The sequence below is a fragment of the Sphaeramia orbicularis genome, chromosome 20 (genome assembly GCF_902148855.1).
Source record: "Sphaeramia orbicularis chromosome 20, fSphaOr1.1, whole genome shotgun sequence".
Lineage (NCBI taxonomy): Eukaryota > Metazoa > Chordata > Actinopteri > Kurtiformes > Apogonidae > Sphaeramia > Sphaeramia orbicularis.
In genome coordinates, this window is record NC_043976.1 from 6,677,957 (window position 1) to 6,699,201 (window position 21,245).

Consider the following 21,245-nt stretch of genomic DNA (forward strand, 5'->3'; position numbering starts at 1 on the left):
GGATATGTCATGTTACTGGTAGAAAGTAAGCCATTGTTTATAAAGAAAATAAAAATGAGAGGAGTACAGATTTAAAGACACTGTCTGTCTACTATTATTCATAGAGCAGCTGGTAATCAGCCACATGTCAGGGCTGAGACAACTGGGCCCCTGTTGGAGCCAGTCCTGGTAGCCATCCTGCTTTGTGTTAGTTTGCATTTATGTTGCTGTGATATCCATCTCAGAAGGGGGTTCCTATGGGGTGGAGGGAGGACTCAATGGCTTTTAGCTCAGGAGAGTTTACTGTGCTCTGTGATGTTAAGACTGAGAAACATACACAGAGCAGGAACACCTAGATCACAGAGGTAGTAATGTGATACAGATGGAATCCATACCGGTGGCTTGATGAGAGGGTTTGTGATTTCAGGAGCCATACCTCTGCTATTCCAGGCCACAAGGAAATAGCTGCAGCCTCTGTTACTGTCAGTGGCTCCTGACAGACTCCTCCACATGAGGTTTTTGCGGTAAATGGGGAAAGGTACACCTGACAGCAGTGTGCGAGCTCAAGCCTATGCTAAATATACCTGACAATATATTTATGAAGGTTTTAGGTTGTCCTGATAAAATGTCACAAATGATTGAAGGTGATTTCTTTGAAAAAAGCAATTATACAGAAGGAAAAGTGGAAAATGCCAAAGGCCCACCCGCAGTCAGTGGGATGCATTCTTTTAGGGATTATACTGTATGTAATTTGGGCAACTAATGTTTGTGAAACTGCACTGCAACCCACAAAGGCTTCATTTTCTAATGTTTATTGGCTTTAAAGACATCCAGATTGTTGGCTTGCCAATAGACAGTAACCTTGGTGTCACTGGATAGCCTCTCTAACAGCCTGTCCCTCAGATATTGCCAATGACAACATACAATCTTCCACATGGTGGCAAACATAGAGGAAAATCAGTAAAAACCGCAAATGTCCTTAAGAAGGTTTTGTGCCAATGCTGTGTCGCACAGAAACATACCCTGGTGACAAAACTTTCCCCTGTTTGTTTTCTTTTATTTGGATGTTTGTGAGCTGTTGTCCGCAAAAGTAAAAGGCCAATGAAATTATGCGTGAAAGGCTGCTGTCCCTGTGGGTGTCAAGTCAAAAAAGTGAACACAGAGGCCATTCCGGGCCAACACCAGGGTTACTTCATCTGAAAACAAGCAGAGTTTCTGTGGTAAAGACCATGAAATCTAGGTTGTTTTAGTTCATGTTGTGCTTTCACTTTCCCCTAATATTTCAACTTATCATTCAGAGTGGGAATCTGGCAGACTGTGACTTATTCTCCTGGGCTGTAAAACTAATCTGGATTTTGAATTCATTTTTATATAAAGTGCAGATGTATAACTCAGCTTGGTTCAAGTCGACTTAGCTGCGCAGCAACTCTACGTCTGTGTGTGTGACGGGGGTATGAACACACGCCGTTTATTAGCAACGACGTCACTTCTGCTGAGTTGAAATTTACCAGTCCGCCCTGCCCTCAAGGGATGCTTTACTGGGGACACATCCAGCCTCTCAACCTCCCCACTGGGCATCGGTTCCTGCCCACAGTGCCAACAAGTGTGGGGAAACTCACCTCAGAGAATATGTGTCATGTTCTTCTTAGTCGTTCCTGCTGAGCTGAAGGTCCGAATCCAAATCCAGTGGAGGGTAACACAAACACAGCGTGCAGCTGGTGACAGTCGCCAAGTCAAACAAAGAGGAAAATATATGCACAATGATGCTGCACATGCATGTAATTACAGACTGAAATAATGAAAATACGTGCATTCGCTGGGCACATTCTTCACTCTATTGCTCATAAGTTCCCAACAATTGTTTCTCCAAACATATTTATTAATGCATTTTCAGTTTTTGACACACTGAGACTGAACACAGCAATCCAAGTATCATATAATGAACTCTAATTTACAACACCCATCAAGGGTTAATACATTACCGACTGAATTTATACATAAGTATATTAAAAAATAATAAATAGTGTTTTTGCAGTCAAGTAGATGCTAAATTAAGTGGCAATTGTTAATTTGACTATAGTGCATTAAATAGATAGAAATTTAAATATGATGCAAATTTGCATCAACAGGCATAATGGTTAGTAGTAATAAAAAAATTAATAAAACAGATTACAAAAACAAATGCTTGCCAAAGGTTCCTAAATATGTATGGAATGTACCTGAACCAGCATTGGGGGATGGCGTCCGCTATCTCAGCTGATTCCATAATGGGAATGGTTTGATGCAAATTTGCGACAGTTGACAATAACGGGTTAAAAATGTGAGGACTGGAGAAAACAAACAACAGAAAAACCTGTTTGTAACAAGACAGAAACATTTGATGACATTAGACATGAGCACAGATGCATTGTTAAACTAACCAGGATTTGGTAGCTCTTATAAGTGGTAGAGTCTGATGAAAACTTCACATGATTAATAGCGGAATACAGAGCTTTTCTCCTTTCACACAAAAAATTGTGAAAGCAAAAGATGTTTGACAGAATGGAAGTTACAACATGAAGTTGTTCTGGTGAATCTAAAGCAGCTCTGTAATGTTTTTATCTATATTATTCATATCTGTAATTGAACACGTCAAGTTTGATGACAATATAGACCAGGTCAGTATCACCTTAACAGCACTGTTGCCCATAAAGTTGAAATAATTTTGTTTCAGACACTTTCCTCTTTTTATTCCTATTTTTACACATAATATAATATAAAATATAAAATATAATCACCTTTGACGTGGTGTTATGATTACATACTGAGTCCCAGTTACGCTTTATCTATCAAGAATAAATCACATTGTCGCAATCGTTTCATTAGAGGAGGTCACAATATTTTATTCCAACTTTACAGGTGACACTGTACAAAGTCCAGACATAACAAACACTGGCAAGTGTATTGCCCACCATAAGGGAGGGTGAAGCAAGGGGTTTTGGTTGCAATCTGCAATTTTACCCTTTGATGGCACTTAAGATTTCACACAAAACCTTTGCAACAGCACTTCTTGTCACTTCCCGTTTATGCTAATTTTGATATATTTCTGAACAGATATTTTTTCGTTTCCATTTTTGTCACTCAGTCATTGTTTTACTGAATACCAAACACACAACCATACACATAAGAATGCAAAAATGGTTACAAACACACAGGCAGACCCTTGTTTCTGTTGCACTTAAATAGGTGTGGATCAGGTCATATTGGAGAGAGCAGATACAAAGGGTTTAATGTGTCATGACGCCAACGATCAGTGACAAGCTAAGTTAAAAAACGACATTAGCTTATATGTATTGGTTGAAAGTGCAAATTCATATTCAAAGATTTCACCAATACATTAATACACTTGTGTTCCACTCACTAATATGTCTGTGTAATCTCAATCTACAGGTAAAACACTGATGTCAAGAAATCTTCAGCCATGCTTTGGTAATTCTACGGGCTAACCAATGTCAAGAGTCAAGACAAATTTATATCTGCCTTTGTTGTGTCAGACGTAGACATAAACAGGTACATGTTCATTAGACAAGCAACAATAGGAATGTGCAAATAGAAGTATAATATTGTTTCAAAAATTCTCACAGATGTACACAAACCCGAATTTTGTCCACTTTGGGAGGCATTTAATCTCTGTTTTTTCCACAGTTTGCATGCAGATGAGAGGCCTGAACATAGAGAAAAACCTCTTAGTGAGGAAAGGCCATCAGTCAGAGCAAACCAATTTGAGTGAGAGTGAATCAACAGCCAGAGTAAATGTAAGCACACATAATATGCCCGTGACGGTCTTTTAAATGAGCATAACCATATAAATTATCCACTTAAATGCATAGTATGGCCATCTGTACCCTTGCCAGTGTGAGTGCAGCTGCTTAATTCATGGAAGGAAAGAGTGTCTTGGTGGCAGAGTGTCGTGTAAATGGCTGTTGAAATGTCAGTGGCTGAATGTGGAGTTGTCATGCCACCATGGCCCACTGGCCTGCTTCAGCTCAGCACAGACTCAGCTTTGTCAGCCTGGCACAGGAGACCCGGGCCCCGCTCCGAATCCATATTTGTACGTGATGATGGAGCAACTCAGGACTGAATTGGAGCTGCTACCAGAGCAGCTTCATATAGCTTTCGAGATGGAGAAGCAACCTTTTTTTCCAATTCATTTGACTCAAATACAAGAATAACTTGGATACGTTTGTTTGGCTGTAACTGAGATCTTTCTCCTTTCACAAGAAAAAATAAGAATTTGATGAAATGCCTCACTAAATTACCTGAGTGGATGTTTGTCATGCTTACAATCCACAGTGGGTTTATGGTTAATTTAAGCTGAACTGAGCCATTTAAATATAGTTTAATCTTCAAAGGTTTAAACATAGTTAAGCTTGGATGGTATGCATCCAGTGCAAACATACTTACGATCAAACACCTTAACTCAGGCATGAATGTGAGTACACAGAGTCCGTCTACAGAGTGCACACACATGAACACACACATACATGTAGATAAGACAGAGTTATGGGACATCACATGGTTTCTCTGAGGTCAGAAGCGGAGTTTTCACCTGCTGGCTCTCCACTCAAGACAAAGACTGCATTGTGAGCTCTCGGATTCCACTGTAAGACTTGAGCAAGATTATAGGGTATTTGGACACACTTACACATACACACAATCACAGAAACATACACACAAATACTTTGCCTGTGTGTTTGTTTGTTTTTTGTCTTAAAGCAAACTTTCTTCTTTTATACTCATGTTCAAAGATGAGTGTAAAGAGCCTGGAATTAAAGTGGAAAAACTCTCACTAATAAAACACTTAAGTCACCCCTGTCCATCTAATGCCATATTGGCAGGCTATTCCAGTCAGTGAAGCAAAGTGTGAAGAGCGTGAAGGCTTTACAAACCTGCCATCAGTCACAGAAATACTGCTGTTAACGCATTCATTCAATACTATAGAACAATATCACCATCTACTGGGTGGATTGTATATGGCACTGGAATTAACCTAGTAAAAAAAAAAAAAAAAACAAACAAACAGGTAAAAGTGTTATTATAGATTTGTATGTTCAATAGCTGAGGGTTGAGTTTGTTTAGTACATTTTTATTCAGTTTATTTTTTATTTTTCTGAGTGCATATGTGGCTTTAATTTTATTATTTTTGAGCGGGACTAGTTGTAGTGTTATTGTTGGTGCTATTATGAGGAAGACATTGATGACAGATCCTGCACCACTCAAAACTTTAAAAACACTATAAAAAAGTGACTTAATCTGCATTTTCATTTCGCTGTAGTTCCTGTCACATCATGTCACTCATTCATTGTTTAGTTTTTATTTTTCTTGAAAACATGATTTTCTATTTTATTGGAAACAACAACATGACTGCTTCATGGTTAATTTAGGGTTTAGTCTTAGATTCCGTTAATTACAATAACCCTGCAGTAAAGACATTAAAGATATGAACGTCTGTTAATATATATATATATATATATATATATATATATATATATATATATATATATATACACTCAATTTTATGTATTCATGAGTGGATTCGAGGACACTTTTGCATGTAGTTATCAGACCAGTTCCACCACTTGTGTAGAACACACAAGTATAGCTTGACCTGTTGCTCCATCTTGTGGTACATCACGTTACTGTTTTGTGCACAGGTTGCAGTCTACTTCTAAATCAAAACACCTGAAAGAACAAGCATCCACTGAAATGTGTCTAAACAGGGCAGGAGTGTTGAGGGAGTTGTATTAAACCTGAAATGGATGCTGAAGCTGGTGCTCCCTTATCAGTGTAAAATGAATATTTGTTGAATGGCTCTTCACCAGTGAAACTGATCCCAAAGAGTTTTATCACAGGTAACTGTTACGTGTTAAAACACTATAACTCAAGTGTTCTAAAACTCAAGTGTTAAAAGCTGTTCATATGTCTTATCATGTTGTTTTTATTCATAGAATACAATGATTATTTTACTGGTAACTCCTAAAGAATGAGACATGATAGGTTAAGTTTGTACATTTACATTTTGACCAGATTATTTATTATTTCTAACTTTAGACAGTGTTGTGCTGAGGAAAATGTCTGCTCTGCCATGCTTCAACCAGTTTCAGTCAATAACTGTGGAAGGTGCAAATGGGTGTTAGTTGGTACTTTGTTTTTTTTTTGTTTTACACTAAATGAGTCTTAAGGAATGTTACATGAACTCATCAGAGGTGAGTGCTGACTGCACCATCATCCATGACAGAATCATCCAGTTTTCATCCACAACTGCATATGACAACATAGCCCCAGATAAAATTTTAACTTTTGTTGCAACATCATGTGTGCATGGTCAAAGTGGAAGGCCTGCGCAAAGGTGCCCTGCAGTGGTGTTTTGATGGCATCTTTTTGGTGTTGGTGTTCATGCAGAAGGTAGTCAGTCAGGTGATTCCAACCTTCTGAATCACTGTACTGAACAAAAGGAGCTGAATGTGCTTCTAGTCTAAGAAAGTCAGTGATAGTCCTTTGCTCATACTTCCCTGCTTCACCGTCCATGATGATCGGCTGGAGGTAGGACAGCCTGGCAAACCTATATTTGAGATACATCATCCCCATGATCTGCTCGGCTGTGTCTATGTGCCTGAGCACATACATGACTGACTTACAAATAGCCTTCTTACAGGTGACTATAGTTTGTTTCAAGCAGCAGGTTTGTGAATCTCCGTGTAGGTTGTCAACTGACAATTACGGAAATCATTGAAAAAAACTGTGTCCCAGTTGTGTTACTGCTGATTAGTCTGACATAAGTGTCCTGATCTGTTAGTCTTTGTGAAGATGATGTTGTTCTCTCCTTAAGATGTCCTTATCAAAATATCACCCTGTAAACCACACTGAAGTGTACAGGGCTTCTTTAGTGTAAACTGTTAGAATTGTCTTGTGTCTAATAAGTGCAGTAAGCGCCTGACATAACTTCTGGGTATAAATTTGTCTTTGTTTTGAACAGTTGACAGAGATCTCTTCTCATACCCCGACTGTATTTGGTTCCTGGGTGGACTCCTATCTGTGCACAACTATGGTCTTGAAATAAACATTCTTCTTTGAGCATCTCATCTCAAAGTGGTGTTTTTTTGTCTTAAAATCCCACATCAACACATTACACATCACCTCTTGCAGCAATAAACAAAATAACCCCAAGGATGGTCTGGATGAAAACAGGTAGTACTGTCCATTGATGCCAGTAACTACCCGAGGTTGACTGACACCTGCCGACAACCTGAGGATGAACACAACCTCCAAAACATGGCAGAATGTAGCTAGAATTATGTCAGCTTCTGACTTCTTCATTTAAAAAAAGGATGGTGTTGAATGTACTTTGGAGATGGAAGATCAGTGATGCTATCAGTTCATTCTGGCTGGGGAATGACACGCGGTGAGGACACCATCTTCATAGGGTTGCTGATTAGGGCGGAGCCTGGGCATAGTCCCGTGGATTCAAGCTCTTAGTCCAAATCCTCTGCTGGTGTGAACAGTTCCAATTACCAATACTGTTTTCATAAAATGGAGGTGGTGGTGGGGGAGGAAAGCTGGGGCCACTCATTTGTCTAGGAGGTGATGGACAATCTAATGAGGTGATGGACACTACATGATATAATATAGCTCAAGATTTAACTATGCCAATTTTTCAACACACACAAAAACTAATTCACAATATTTTACCACTTGCATTGACTTTTCTGTCCAGATAACAGCTGCAACCGTGTTTGACTGGTCACTGCAGACTTCATAGATATTTTTAAAATATATATGCACTGGGTAAATTTCGAGGGAAGTGTTTTGTATTCATGGTGAAGCGTTACGAGTAGGTGTAAATGCTAATACTGAAAAATGTCACAAATACAGTGGGTTAGTATGTATGAATAGGTTCATCTACATTTTGTCAACGACAGAGCAAATCTAATTAAAAGACAGTATTGGTTTTGTCATGACCCGTGTGATCTTGATGGGTCATGCAGTTGTTTATTGCCTCCGCCAAGGAGGTTATGTTTTTGCCAGGGTTTGTTTGTCTGTTTGTCTGTCCGTTAGTGTGCAACATAACTCAAAAAGTTATGGACAGATTTGGATGAAATTTTCAGGGTTTGTTGGAAATGGGATAAGGAAGATATGATTACATTTTGGTGGTGATCGGAGGTGGGGGGGCCCACGGGGGGTGGCACTGATCAGCCTTGGCGGAGGTCTGTGCTCTCCGAGTGCTTCTAGTTTTTTGTTTGTTTACGGACAGCTCTCTCTCCCCCGCTCTTCAGTGCCTCAAGTGGGCTTTATGCACAGCCCCACTACTTCCTGAACATAAGGCAGCTCCTTTATTTCCTGTCTTTCATTATTGGACACACTGATTAATCCGGGTGGGCCTGCTTCTTCTTGTTGTGACTACTATGGTCAGGAACACCCGGATTAATCAGTGTGTCTAATAATGAAAGACAGGAAAATAAAGGAGCTGCCTTCAGTTGAGGAAGTAGTGGGGTTGTGCATAAAGCCCATTACTGTGAGTATGTGTCGATCAGCCACAGGTGTGTGACGGAGAGGCACAAGCTGATTGGCTGGAGTGAAGATTTAAGCTGGCTGGTGCTGACTCTCTTGCCCCCCCCCCCCCCCCTTCTCGTCTCTCTTCCCATTTCCATCAATGGAGGCCTTGTGATTGTTTGGACTTTGCTGATGAGAGTTGCTGTGAGCAGAGTTAATATTGTAAATGTTGTAAATAGAGTAAATAGTGTGACAGTAGGGAGAAGGAAGGAGAAGTCCTTTTTTTCACAATTACATTCTCTCCTGTCTTTCTGTGGAAGAGTTAGGTCACACCACTTGTCTTTTGTTCCCTATTCTGTTTGATGTGAGGTAAGGATAAAGTGGTGACAGAAAACTGCTACCTTGTTGTGACATGTAACCTTGGTTTGGCCTCACATTCTTGAGGATGGGACAAATGGGGGCATCTTTAAACATATTGTGTTCAGTTTTCCCCTATATGTAAGTAACTGTCTTACCAGTGCTCACTTTGACAGAAACAGCTAAAAAAAATCCCCACATAGTTGGCATTGTGACAGCTGTGTCTATGAGCAAAGGACTTGTTTCTGGCATGAGAAACATTAGCATCTTGGGAAGGGGCACAGCTTCCTTTACATACAGCAACACTGGTGATAAAAGGGAGAAGGCATCAAAAAAATAATCAGTAAATTCAGAATCAGTAAATTGGGTTCATAGTCCCAGAGTTGAGCCAGACACATTTAAGGAACTCTTTCTGACGCCTGACAAGGTCTGATGTAACTGATGGTACTGAAACACCTGAATCTGTAATGGATACAAAATTTAAGTAAAATATACACTAAATAGCTATGACCTTTAAATGACTTTAAATCAAATGTTTATTCACAACCATGCAAATATTTAGAGGGAGAAGTGCTTAAGTGTTAAGTAACACATTTCTTCATTTAAATAAGGCTCCTAGTACGAATTTAATGCTGTCAATTCACTAAGTTTTCACATCACTTGTAAGATTTATATATCTATCATATAAAATTATACAAATCCATGTGTAATAACATATATATCTAGAAAATATCAGCCAACCAGCACTTTTGTCATTTGTTTTCGACTTCATCTTAACCAAGTATCTATCACTATAGTATCTTATTTCCAAAAACTTGTAGACCACATGATGATGGCATATCATCATGATGTAAAACAGTTACATTTCAGGCTGTTTAATGCTAAGGGTAAACATAATGGTCACTACATAACAGCCATTACATAACATAACGTTAGTTTGTGGTTTCCACATCGTGTTTGCATGCATGAAAACAGATCAAATGATTAGCTTTACAACCACTTTGTATTCATTTACATATTTATTTTCAGTTTGTTTCCTCTATAATAACCAGTAGTTACTGTTTACACAATATTAACCACCTTGGATCTCAAAGGACACATTCTATTGTCATACTGACTATAAAACATAACACTTTTTTTTTATTAAGAGGTACAGAATACAGCATCTATTAACTGGTTACACAGTGCCCCCCAGTGGTTATGTTCCCTTCCCAATCTCCTGTCTACAAGTAACCAAGCACGCATCACCTTTGACTTAAGCATCAACCAAGATTTAATTTGGCTCCAACTCAAAATACTTTATATTAGAGCTCAATTTACATTTCAGTAATCCAATCACTTCTTTTCATGCTCTTACTAAACTCAATAACCTTAAATTAAACTTTTTTGAAAGAAACACTAACAAAATGTCTGCTTCACTTCTTTATGTGAATCACATCAAAACAAATGGTTCATTTTAGTACCCATGTAAGAGCATCTTTAAATAGAGGATACACAAAACTACACTACTGAGTGTAATGTAAGCAAAACATATAAGAAAAGAACATAACTATACCAATAACTATGACAATGTCTAATGAAATAAAAAATTACATGGAGCTGCTAAATCAAATCCCCAATGCAACAAGAATTAACTTTAGTCTTACTAAAATAATCCAAGTACAGAACTGGCCCCTTAGCATCTGAAGCTGGTTATTGTGGAATCAATCATTTGTTAGACTGCTGCTTTTAACAAATGCCAGCAAGATACAGGGGTCTTTCATATCAGGACACCTGCAAAGAGAGAAGACGACGACGAAATATAAAGTAACTGAAACAGAGATATCTATGCAATTGATCTGTTCTCAGTCTCTGCTTTAAAAACATTAAAACATTTACATGGACATGATTTGGATACATACAAGTGTCCATCATGAACATTTTAAGTTAAAAAAAAAAAAATCACAAGCTGTAAACAACTATTTAAAATGAACCAACAAACAAATGCTACTCTGATCTGAGACTGCACTGGTAAAGTCAGGGGTTCATTTATTTGGTTTATAATTTACTTGAGAGAACAGTTCATTTCTTACTGACAATATGAAGCAACTGAGCAACATATAGGGGTTGGACAAAATAATGGAAACACCTTCACCTCAAGATGATAATGCCCCAATCCATACAGCTAGAATTGTTAAAGAATGGCATGAGGAACATTCTAATGAAGTTGAGCATCTCGTATGGCCGGCACAGTCCCCAGACCTCAACATTATTGAGCATTTATGGTCAGTTTTAGAGATTCAAGTAAGACGTCGATTTCCACCGCCATCGTCTCTAAAAGACTTGGAGGGTATTCTAACTGAAGAATGGCTTAAAATTCCTTAGGAAACAATTCACAAGTTGCATGAATCAATACCTCGGAGAATTGAGGCTGTAATTGCCGCAAAAGGCGGACCTACACCATATTAAATTATATTTTGTTGATTTTTAAAGTGTTTCCATTATTTTGTCCAACCCCTGTAGATGTACCAAATATAGACCTAGTAGAGGCAAAACCAAAACTAAACTCAACTATTACATATAGAAATATTAGGTCAGATTCAAGTGGAAAAATACTCCCAGTAATCTGGTGGGATATCAAACCAACGTGATGCTTTTATTTTAATTCTTCTCTTACATTTTGGAGATCCAAGCTCAACGTTGAGTGCCGTAGTCCCCTCGACCTCATCACCGGCTCTAGTATGATCTGACCTCCTTTCTGAGTCTTCATCCGCCTCCTCTTCATCACACCCCTCCTCACCTTCTGGGTTATAAGGGCAGCGTTCACATGGCCTCCTTTCCTGGAACCTGAGTAGACAGACACACAAAGAAAATGAGGTTTTTAAAGTACTCCCTATGCTAGAGATCAAAACACAGACTTGATTAGATTTACTATTATCAGTCAAAGGCTGAATGAATACATCACAGATTTTACTTTTAATATTATTTTAGAAAATGTTCAAACAAGGGCTGGGTAATTGACCAACAGATCATACAAGGATTTTCTGAGGTAGTTTCAAGATCCATGATCAAAAAATTCTCAAAAATGTTGATGAGGACAACCAAGCTGTAAGTTTGCCTCTTCCTTTCTTCTGGAGGCTGTGTGAGGGCTTTTTGTTGTTTTATCTGACTACATTATATTTTTGGGCAAGCATTGTTACAACACTGACAATATCTAGAGGAGGAACAATTGTCCCCCTGTCCCTGTACAAACATGCATCTGCAATGCTGCAGTGTTTCATTAAATGCCTTGATTGTCCTGGAGTTAAGAAGCCGGATCTGCAGCAGAGTAATAATACTTACTCATGCACCTGGACAATCCCTCTGACAAATAAATCATATGCCAAATTAATATCGATGACCCTCTGAGATGATGAGATCACCCAGCCCTAGTTCAAACTTCTCTGTAAACAGGGTCTGTATTCTGGAGCTAATTGTAATCTACTGTTGACTTTTGCAAGTACTTTACAGAGCCATTGAAGAATTCCTACTCATACCATGAAAATTGACATTTGGTACAGCAGGAAGCATCATCATGCTAAACTCTGACCTTACATTATATAATATTTGTATATTCAGAGATGCTGAATTTTTGGGTAAAAACCAGAATCAGATTTTTTTAAACAGACTTAGAGTTGACAGTTTATTGTCAACTATTTACTTATTTTATTTACTGATCAATTGCCTGTTTTAATTTGTTACATTATGCATTGATCTACTGGTTAATTTAACTTCTGAGGACATAAAGGTTTCATTTTGATAAGAAAATTTCTTGTAATTTTTCTTCTAATCTAAGTTTCCAATGTCTAAACCCGAGGCTGGTAACCTTTACTACTAAAACACAAACTCTTCTTGGACTTGAAATTGAATTGCTATAGTTAATTTTCTTCATGTTGAAGTGGAGCTCAACCCGTTTGTGGAAGAGATTTGTTAAGATTTGAATCCAGGTCTGTTTAGATCCATCTTACTTCAATGCTATTTCATCTTGACAACCTGGCATTTTTTATTGCATTTCATTGTAATGAATTAAAATAGCTGAAAATAAAACATAAGTAAGAGTACAGCATGTGGTTCTAAATTCACAGGTTGCCTACCCATGATCTAAACTACTACAACAGGCATCCAGAATGGAAAATGAAACATGACATCACATGAACTGTATGTTACAATGCGTATGCAGGGATCAGGGCATACCTCAGTCCTAACATGATGTCCACATAACTGGCATGTCCGGCGTTCACCAGCTTCTTGGTCACATGAACTCCATCTGCCAGGACATCTACCTTCCAGTGAATGTTTGACACAAACTCTCTGAAGAAGATCTTGATGTTCTTTTGGTACATACATTGCTTGAAGAAAAATGCTGCCTCATCATTCCACTGACTGCCCCCCTCACTAGGCTTCACCCCTCTCAAGACGCAGGGGTATGTAAACTTCGGGAGTTTCATTATCTTCTCTGGAAGTCTTTTCAATTTAAATCGTTCTTCATATGGCAAGCATTCATAATGTCCATAGTCCACAAGATTTAGGACTATTGTGGTGTCAGAGTGCATAATTTCAGCCCTGCACCACTTGCCATTGGAGTCTGATTTCAACATGCAGCTGGTACCAGGGATGATGTGGGCTTCTAGAAGAGGAACAGTTAGCTGAGGAATTTCATTCAACATGTTGGACACTATATTCAGGATGAAATGCGAGTCCTCCAACACAACACAGAACTCAAAGGGTGTTGTCACTGCAGCAACAAAACCTGAATATTCTCTGTCTATGTGGACTGGAGCAAACTCAAGCTGCTGAGGAAGACTTGAATCTTCAGTTTGGGTTTCAGCAGGTGACTGTGTGATCATTGCTTCATTTTTCTGCAGTGAGGTTGAGATCTGACGAAAAAGGGATGGTTCATTTAGAACTATTTCAACAAACCAAAGGTGATCAGTTTCTGAACAATGCAAAAACACCAGCTTGACTTCCTTGCCGATCATTGTTTTGAGAGTTTCATAACACAGTTTCTGATCATTCTCTGCTTCCTCACTGAACTCAAGCAGTTCAGTAAAGTACTTCAACCTGCACAGCACTGCAAAAGCTGGGATATTTGTGAGACTGTTACACTGTTGTGTTATGGAATCACGTGGGACTCCCTGTGTTATTCCATGATCCACCAAGAGGACCTGACACCTCTTCTGGTCTACATGTTGAACAACAGCCCTTTGCCACTGGTTGTCTACACGAACTAAACATTTTAGGCCTTCTTTGACGTCCTCTTCAGGCAGTGTTTCACATTTTTCTAAGCTGTCAGCAATGAGTTTTTCCAAAATGACAAGTTTATCACTGCCTTCATTAAGTCTAATGTAAAAATCTCCATTGCTCTGGACAGACAGAACCTTTCCGCTCTCCGTATTTGTAACATTAATAGTGGGAGGTTCCATTGCATTGTCACTGTTTTCCCCTTTGACAGTCAACTTTAATGAGTCCCTCTGATTCTTAGTTGAAACACTCTTGTTTTTGGCCAAAAGGGTGACACATACTTCTTTTGATGTGAGAGTTTTGCATTCACCTTTCACAGCTGGACTTAACCTTTGACATTCAGTGACTTCATCTTCTCTTATTTCAGGGCAGCTCTCTTCACAGGATCTCACTTCCTCCAATATTTGAGATGTGACAAATTCCTCCTCCTTTTCTTGTACACTTGCATTTTCTACAGATGTTTCATGTTTCACTGAAACTGCTCCATTAAGAATCTCAATCTTGACTTCCCAATGACTTCCATTCTGATGTACAAAGTCAACCATAACAGGATTGTCCATAACAGTGTCAGAGAAGGAAGCATTACTTTCCCAGGCACTTGCATCCAACAGGGAGCATGTTATACCAAATCGATGCTGAGAGATATAATCTTTTGGTATGGAATAGATGTTCTCCTCCTTTATTACAGCTGAGTTACCGTAGTCTATAAACTCTACCTTTAAACTGGAACTTCCTTCATAGTCCTTCACAACAGCACGATACAGAGCACCATCTTTCTTGTACTCAGCAAGAACAAGGTCATTCCTTTTCAACTTCACTGATGCACAGGTCTGTAAAGAGTCTCTGAAGACACACGAGTTGAGGTGATCTTCCATTTTTAGGATGTCAGCTTCATCCTCTAAAAGCTGAAGGCAAAAACTGCTGATCGAGTCCATGTGAGAAATGAAACACTTTGCTCTGAAGCCTGCCCTTACTTTGCTGGCTGGTAAATGGGAAATCTGAGCGATATTGGCTTCCTTAGTTTGTTGTGGCTCGTTTGTAGTTGAATTGTGACTTCTCTCATGTTTTATTTTAAATTCTGTCATGGTCTTTTGTGTCTCATTTGTATGTTTGCGATGTTTTGCTTTTATGTTCTTGTTTTGAGCTTTCACAGGAAAATTCTTTGTGTAGTTTTGTTTTTTCTGTGTTGCCTGCCTGGAATTAGTTCCTCTGTGGGCATGTTTGTTTGGTTTCCTGCTTCTTGTGTCAAAACTCACAACTGTCTTTGGCTTAGGTGAAAGGCTGAGAATGAGCTCCTGTACTTTCTTATTGATGTTAACTTCCCCATCAAACAACTCAACATCAAATGATCCATTGTCAGTCTTTCCGACAACAAAAGCTCTCATTTGCTTGTTGAGGACTGTTCCATCAAGCCATTCCTTGACATCAGCATAAAGCACTTCTTTCGACACTGAAGCCAGGGTAAATCTGAAACCCTGCATTGGAGTGTACAGCAGATAAGTGGAGTCTCTTGGGACGAACACAACATTCGCTTTCTCAGCTATGATCATGTTTCCGTAATCCACAAAGTACACACACAGATGCAGTGGTGACGGAACAGGATGTACCAAGCCTCTGTACCATTTGCCATCCAAGTATTTTGCCAGACACAGCTTCCTAACCACAGCTCTTGTACTGGTTTCCATCATTTTCTTGTTCTCCTCTGCGATTTTGGATTCAAGCTCTTCAATGATTTTAGCGTTTTTCTCCAGCTGGCCGTAAATCTCCCACTGACTGCTAACATGAGTGATGTACACTTGTTCTTCATTTCCTGGACTTAGACCATATGGTGAAAAGACAAAAGACTCAGGAAACACTGCTGACAATTGTTTTGGTAAAATGGCTGTTTTTCTCGCCAGATTTTGCTCCACAAGCACATCTGTTATGTTCTGCTGAGTTTGGATGTTGCAGAGATCAACAACATTGCATAGCTTGCTTTTCACATTCAGCTGTAAGACAACCTTACATCTTACGCTGTTGGTGCTGTTATTGATAAAATTTTCCAGAAAGTTGCATGCATCTGGACTCCAATCCCCTTCATTTACGGGGTCAACTGGTTCAATGAGACTTTTAAGGCTGCACTTAAAAGCTTGTCCTTCCAGAGCCATATATTCTGGCAGGATTGATTGAACACTGTTGTGCTCGACTTGGATGGTGAAGCCATAGTCAACTAACATCACTCTTGCATGACTCTGTTGTATTTCTGTGATGAAAGCCCTGTACCATCGTCCATCCTGAGGTGACTTCACAACACAACACAAAACTCCTGGCTGGAGGGCGATAGTGAATGTTGAGTAGTAGGCCTGAATTTCAGTCATCAGTGCCTTTAAAGCTGGAGCTTTATCTAAAGGCTGGCACCAGAAATCATATGGAGAGTTAATGTAAGAGCAGCACACAGCAAACTCATAACCAGGCTTGATGGTGAGAGCTCTGAAGCCAGCAGAAGCTTTGGGCTTTTCAGCTTCGTTTTTGCGTGTTTGTTGTTCTTTCTTACAGTCCTCCCATTGCTCTGTATTCCCACTGATGTCTGATAATGTACAATGTCTTGAGAACTGTGTCTTGTTTTGTTTTGCATTTTGCACAACTTCTCTGGGAATGGCCTTTACGTAGAGAGCCTGGCTGGAAGAGATCAAGAGCTCTGTGATACTGTCACTGTCACGTTCCAGTTCATGGAGATCAACAACAAATTTGTCTTTCCTTATCTGGACAACATGGACTAGCAGGGCTTTATTTGACACAGCTTGTCTGAAGAAGTCACAATTGTTGCTGGTCCAGACTTCATCCAAAGGGGCGACATTAGCAAGAGTAGACCGGAGGGCAAAGGCCGTTTTACTGGCAAATGTCTCTGGTATGTTCTTGATCAACATCTTTGGCACTTTTTCAATGTTCCCAAAATCAATGAAAAAGACTTCAGCTCCATGTTCAAGAATGTCTGTCACTACAGCTCTGTAGAAATGCATGTCTGCCTCATACATCGCACTACAGATGGTACCAGGCTGAGGATCTTCTAGCACATCCTCATCCAGTTTCACTTGACTGTAGTAACTGGTCATTTTCATCATCAGTTCTTCAAACTCATCATTACGTTTTTGTGTTCTGATCCAAAACTCAGTAGGACTGTGGACATGTTCAACATATCCAACAAAAACAGAGTCCACCTCTACCTCTTCCCGTATTTTGTTCATTACTTCGTTCATGATCGTTTCACAGCACAAATAGCCACCCAGAAGTGAATTATTCTTCGTCATAGAGTCTGAGTCAACGGGGTCCATTTTAGTAAGATGTTGGACAGGATCTGGTAATGCCACAGGATTATGATCAACACCATGTACTGTGATAGAGTAGCAATGATGTTCTTTGTCAAATCTATTTATTTCCACATCTAAGACTCCTCCAAGCAGACCTGCCTTGAGAAAACTTATTTGCTTAATTTTCACCATGTCATCCTGACAGGAGAGTGCACATGGAAAAGCCATGATGGGTACTGACCAGATATCAGGTGGCAAACTACAGATATTCTCAACTCTGACAGTTTCAAAGTACCCATAATCGATGAACAACACTCTAATTTGTGAGTTCACTGGGAGATATGGCACAAAGCATCTGTACCAGTTCTCATCTTTACTTTTAACTGAGCAGAGCTGATCAATGTTTTCTGTCATGTGTTTGACATCTTTGATTTTATGCTCACATACTACAGCCAGCTTCTTTGACATTTCTTTAATGACTGCCTCCATGTTGACCATTTGACAGTAAAACAGTCCTGGGTCAACAGCAGCACTGACTCGCACTTTAGCACATGTCCCACAGCTCAATCTAGGTCCACTAACTGACAAAATGTCAATATATCCTTGTAAAGCAGACAGTTTGAAGCAGAATTCTTGTCCTCTTGGCTTCTTCACGTGTAAATTTGGCACCGTTTTGATGTTTTGCACCAAAGGCACCTCTGTGAGTGTCTGGACTAAAAAGAGGAATGTATTAGTGTCCACATGTCTTCCAAAACCATGTCTAACAAGGTCACTGTTGATGTCTGGAGCTTCCAACAAGAGGGTTTCATAAGGCAGGTGGGCTTGAATGTAACCTGTGACATTTCTTCCAATCAGGCTCGAAAAGTACCTGTCCACATCAAATTGACAACTGTCCTGAAACAACAGCACACTTGAAAGAAATCCACAAACTATCTTTGGGGGAAGGATTAACAGGTCGTTTGAACACGATGATATGTGGGTGATGTCGACACTCAAAATATTCCCATGGTCTATGAGGAACACATCAAACAAGTTCTTTTTCTGGTTCTGAACTCTTCCTCTGTACCAGTGGCCTGAAGTCAAATCTTCTACAAGGCAAAAGTCTCCAATACTGACTACTGCTTTGACCTTTGGCTTCTTCTGCATTTCCCTATGTAAGATGGTGTAGTCAAGTTCACATATGGTCAGGTACTGTCCCTGGAATTGTATCAGAGTTGCTTCTGGGTTCCAGTCCAGGTGAGTTAACTTGAGGTCCACATAGTAAGGAGCTTGAGGTCCTGATGGAACTGAATCCTGAGACCTGCAAGTATAAGTGGTTTCTATTACTAATTTCTATTACATATTTCAAACTTCTTATGTGGTAACAATGAAAATTGAATGGAATTCTTTAAAGTAAGAACAAATGTGAGAAAGAAAATTTGAGACATCAGATTTCAACATTAAGATATTAGTAGAGATGTTAAAGATTAAATGAAAAATACGCAACAGGATTCGTGTCACATGGTAGATTTATGAAACAATTTCTTCCCAGCAGACAAAATAAAGCACAGAAGCTCCATTGTGAATGGATAAAGGTCTCTTTAAATTGGGATTTTTCTTAAGATATTTTGAAATTATCATCTAAATCAGGGGTGCCCAACCCTGGTCCTCGAGGGCTACTATCCTGCATGTTTTAGATGTATCCCTCTCCCAGCACACCTGACGGTCATTATCAGGCTTCTGCAGAGCCTGTTGATAGGCCTATCATTTGAATCAGGTGGGTTGGAAGAGGGATACATCTAAAACATGCAGGATAGTAGCCCTCGAGGACCAGGGTTGGGCACCCCTGATCTAAATCATATTGAGAATCTGTGGAGGGAGCTGAAGACCAGAGTGATGGGTAGGAGACCATCAAACCGTATCCAGCTGGAGGCTTTGGCCCAGGAAGAATGGACCAAAGTCCCACAGGAGACATAAGAATGCCTGTGGACACTTACAGGAACCATCAGTAAGAACAAAGGCTACTCAACTGACTGCTAAGAAAAGACAGAGGACTTAATAAACCTAAGGTATGAATAATTTTGAACATGGCATTTTTTAGAAATCCACTAACAGAATACTCCTGAAATAAGGCATTTCTTCAAGTGTCATTTGTAGTTATTCCCTCACTTGTGTATCACATATAAGTCACAAACAAACTTGACGAAACTCATTCATTTCATCACAAAAACAAACAAATCACAAAAAATGCCAGGGGTATGAATAATTTTGAGGATGACTGTATATGAAGATAGTGTGATTTTGAAGTCACAGACTCTAGAAAATTAACCTCAAGCCAACTGTATTCAGGTTTGACAGGAAAACTCTATCCCCACTAAAAGTCCACACCTGGCACCGCCAGTGTTGGGAGTACTGCATTACAAAAGTAATGGATTACAGTAATGGATTACTTCTTGCGGTAACGCAGTAGTGTAAGGCATAACTAATCAATTTTCAGTAATATTTTACTTGGTACATATTCAATAGCACTTGTGTTACAACTACTGCTGCCACGATTAGTCTGCTTAGTCAACGTAATCAACCATGAAAATTAGTTGACAGCAATTTTTTTTTGTCATTTTATTATAGAGGGTATGCACATACGTCACTCCCCCCCCCCCCCGGGCCACGCCCCTCTAAGTCAGACTGAGTGGCAAAAACCAACCTGCTCAACATGTGGGAGTATAGCAGTAAACACAGCGAGACCGGAAAATGTAAAATATGAAATTAAATTGAGAACAACTGGACTCAACATGGATCTGTACGAGCTACCAAAGAACAAGCGGTCCGTGAACATTGACATGCAGACAGAAATTGTGTATCCGGACATCCAGGGTGTAGGGGATCATTGCTATTTTTACTGGAAACAAATATACATGGTGTCATCATCTCTGACATCCAGGGTCCGAAACTGGGCAGAGAAGCAGCTGATCCAAAGTCCATTTACAGTAGACCATGTACTGACCCCAGTGAAGATATGCATGATCTACTGGTACTGTGGATATTTACATCTAGCTAATATCAAGTACTTTATACAACACAGGTACTACTGCTGTGGACCAGCAGGGTACCACTGTATTCTGGGAAATTAGGATATTTTTCCCACCTGTTTTTAAATTATGACATTATTTTTGTATTATGGCTTTGTCGGAATATGACAATTTTGATCTCATAAACGAATGACATTTTCAAGGTTTTTTTTTTTATAATTACAACTTTTTCTCATAACATTGTAATTCTTTTTGTATTTGACTTTATTATTTATTATTATTCCCCAGTACCCCCGTATCTGAAAAACTGGGTTAGCCTCAGTTTAAGTTAGTTTACTAATCATGTAGGTTCATAATCACAAAATGAACACAAAAACCATGAAAGATCTGATCATGAAACCAAGAGCTTTACTAAGAAGTAACATTAGCCAAAACAATGTGTCATTTAAGGTATGATTTTAACCAAAAATACAGCATAAATTAATGTTACCTGACATGAAACGGGATCCACAAATCTAGGTTTGGTCTCCTGGATTTGTGGATCCATCTACTTCTCTTTTTTGTCTTTCGGTGCCTGTAAAACGATAGCTCCGACTGCTTTTTAAACCTGTTCATACAATCAATCGCACAACAGCTCTTCCCATCCATCCATTATCCTCCGCTTTATCCGGGGCCAGGTCGCGGGTGTAACAGTCTAAGCAGGGATGCCCAGACTTCCCTCTCCCCAGACACCTCCTCCAGCTCTTACTGGGGGACCCCGAGGACATAGTCTGAAGGACATACTCTCTCCAGCGTGTCCTAGGTCTTCCCCGAGGTCTCCTCCCGG

At 39.5% G+C, this 21,245-nt stretch overlaps 1 protein-coding gene across 1 annotated transcript in view; it reads right to left on the reverse strand.

The window, feature by feature from the left end:
- Positions 1-220: 220 nt before the first annotated feature.
- Positions 221-21,245, reverse strand: part of tdrd15 (tudor domain containing 15) — a 29,456-nt gene continuing 8,431 nt past the window's right edge. Inside the window, exons 2-8 of the mRNA XM_030123913.1 lie at positions 18,074-18,711; positions 13,078-18,016; positions 11,522-11,691; positions 7,237-7,264; positions 6,447-6,631; positions 416-523; positions 221-303 (exon numbers count right to left, since the gene is read on the reverse strand). Of these exons, the coding sequence (XP_029979773.1) occupies positions 221-303; positions 416-523; positions 6,447-6,631; positions 7,237-7,264; positions 11,522-11,691; positions 13,078-18,016; positions 18,074-18,711 (6,151 nt within the window). The remainder of the gene's footprint in view (positions 304-415; positions 524-6,446; positions 6,632-7,236; positions 7,265-11,521; positions 11,692-13,077; positions 18,017-18,073; positions 18,712-21,245) is intronic.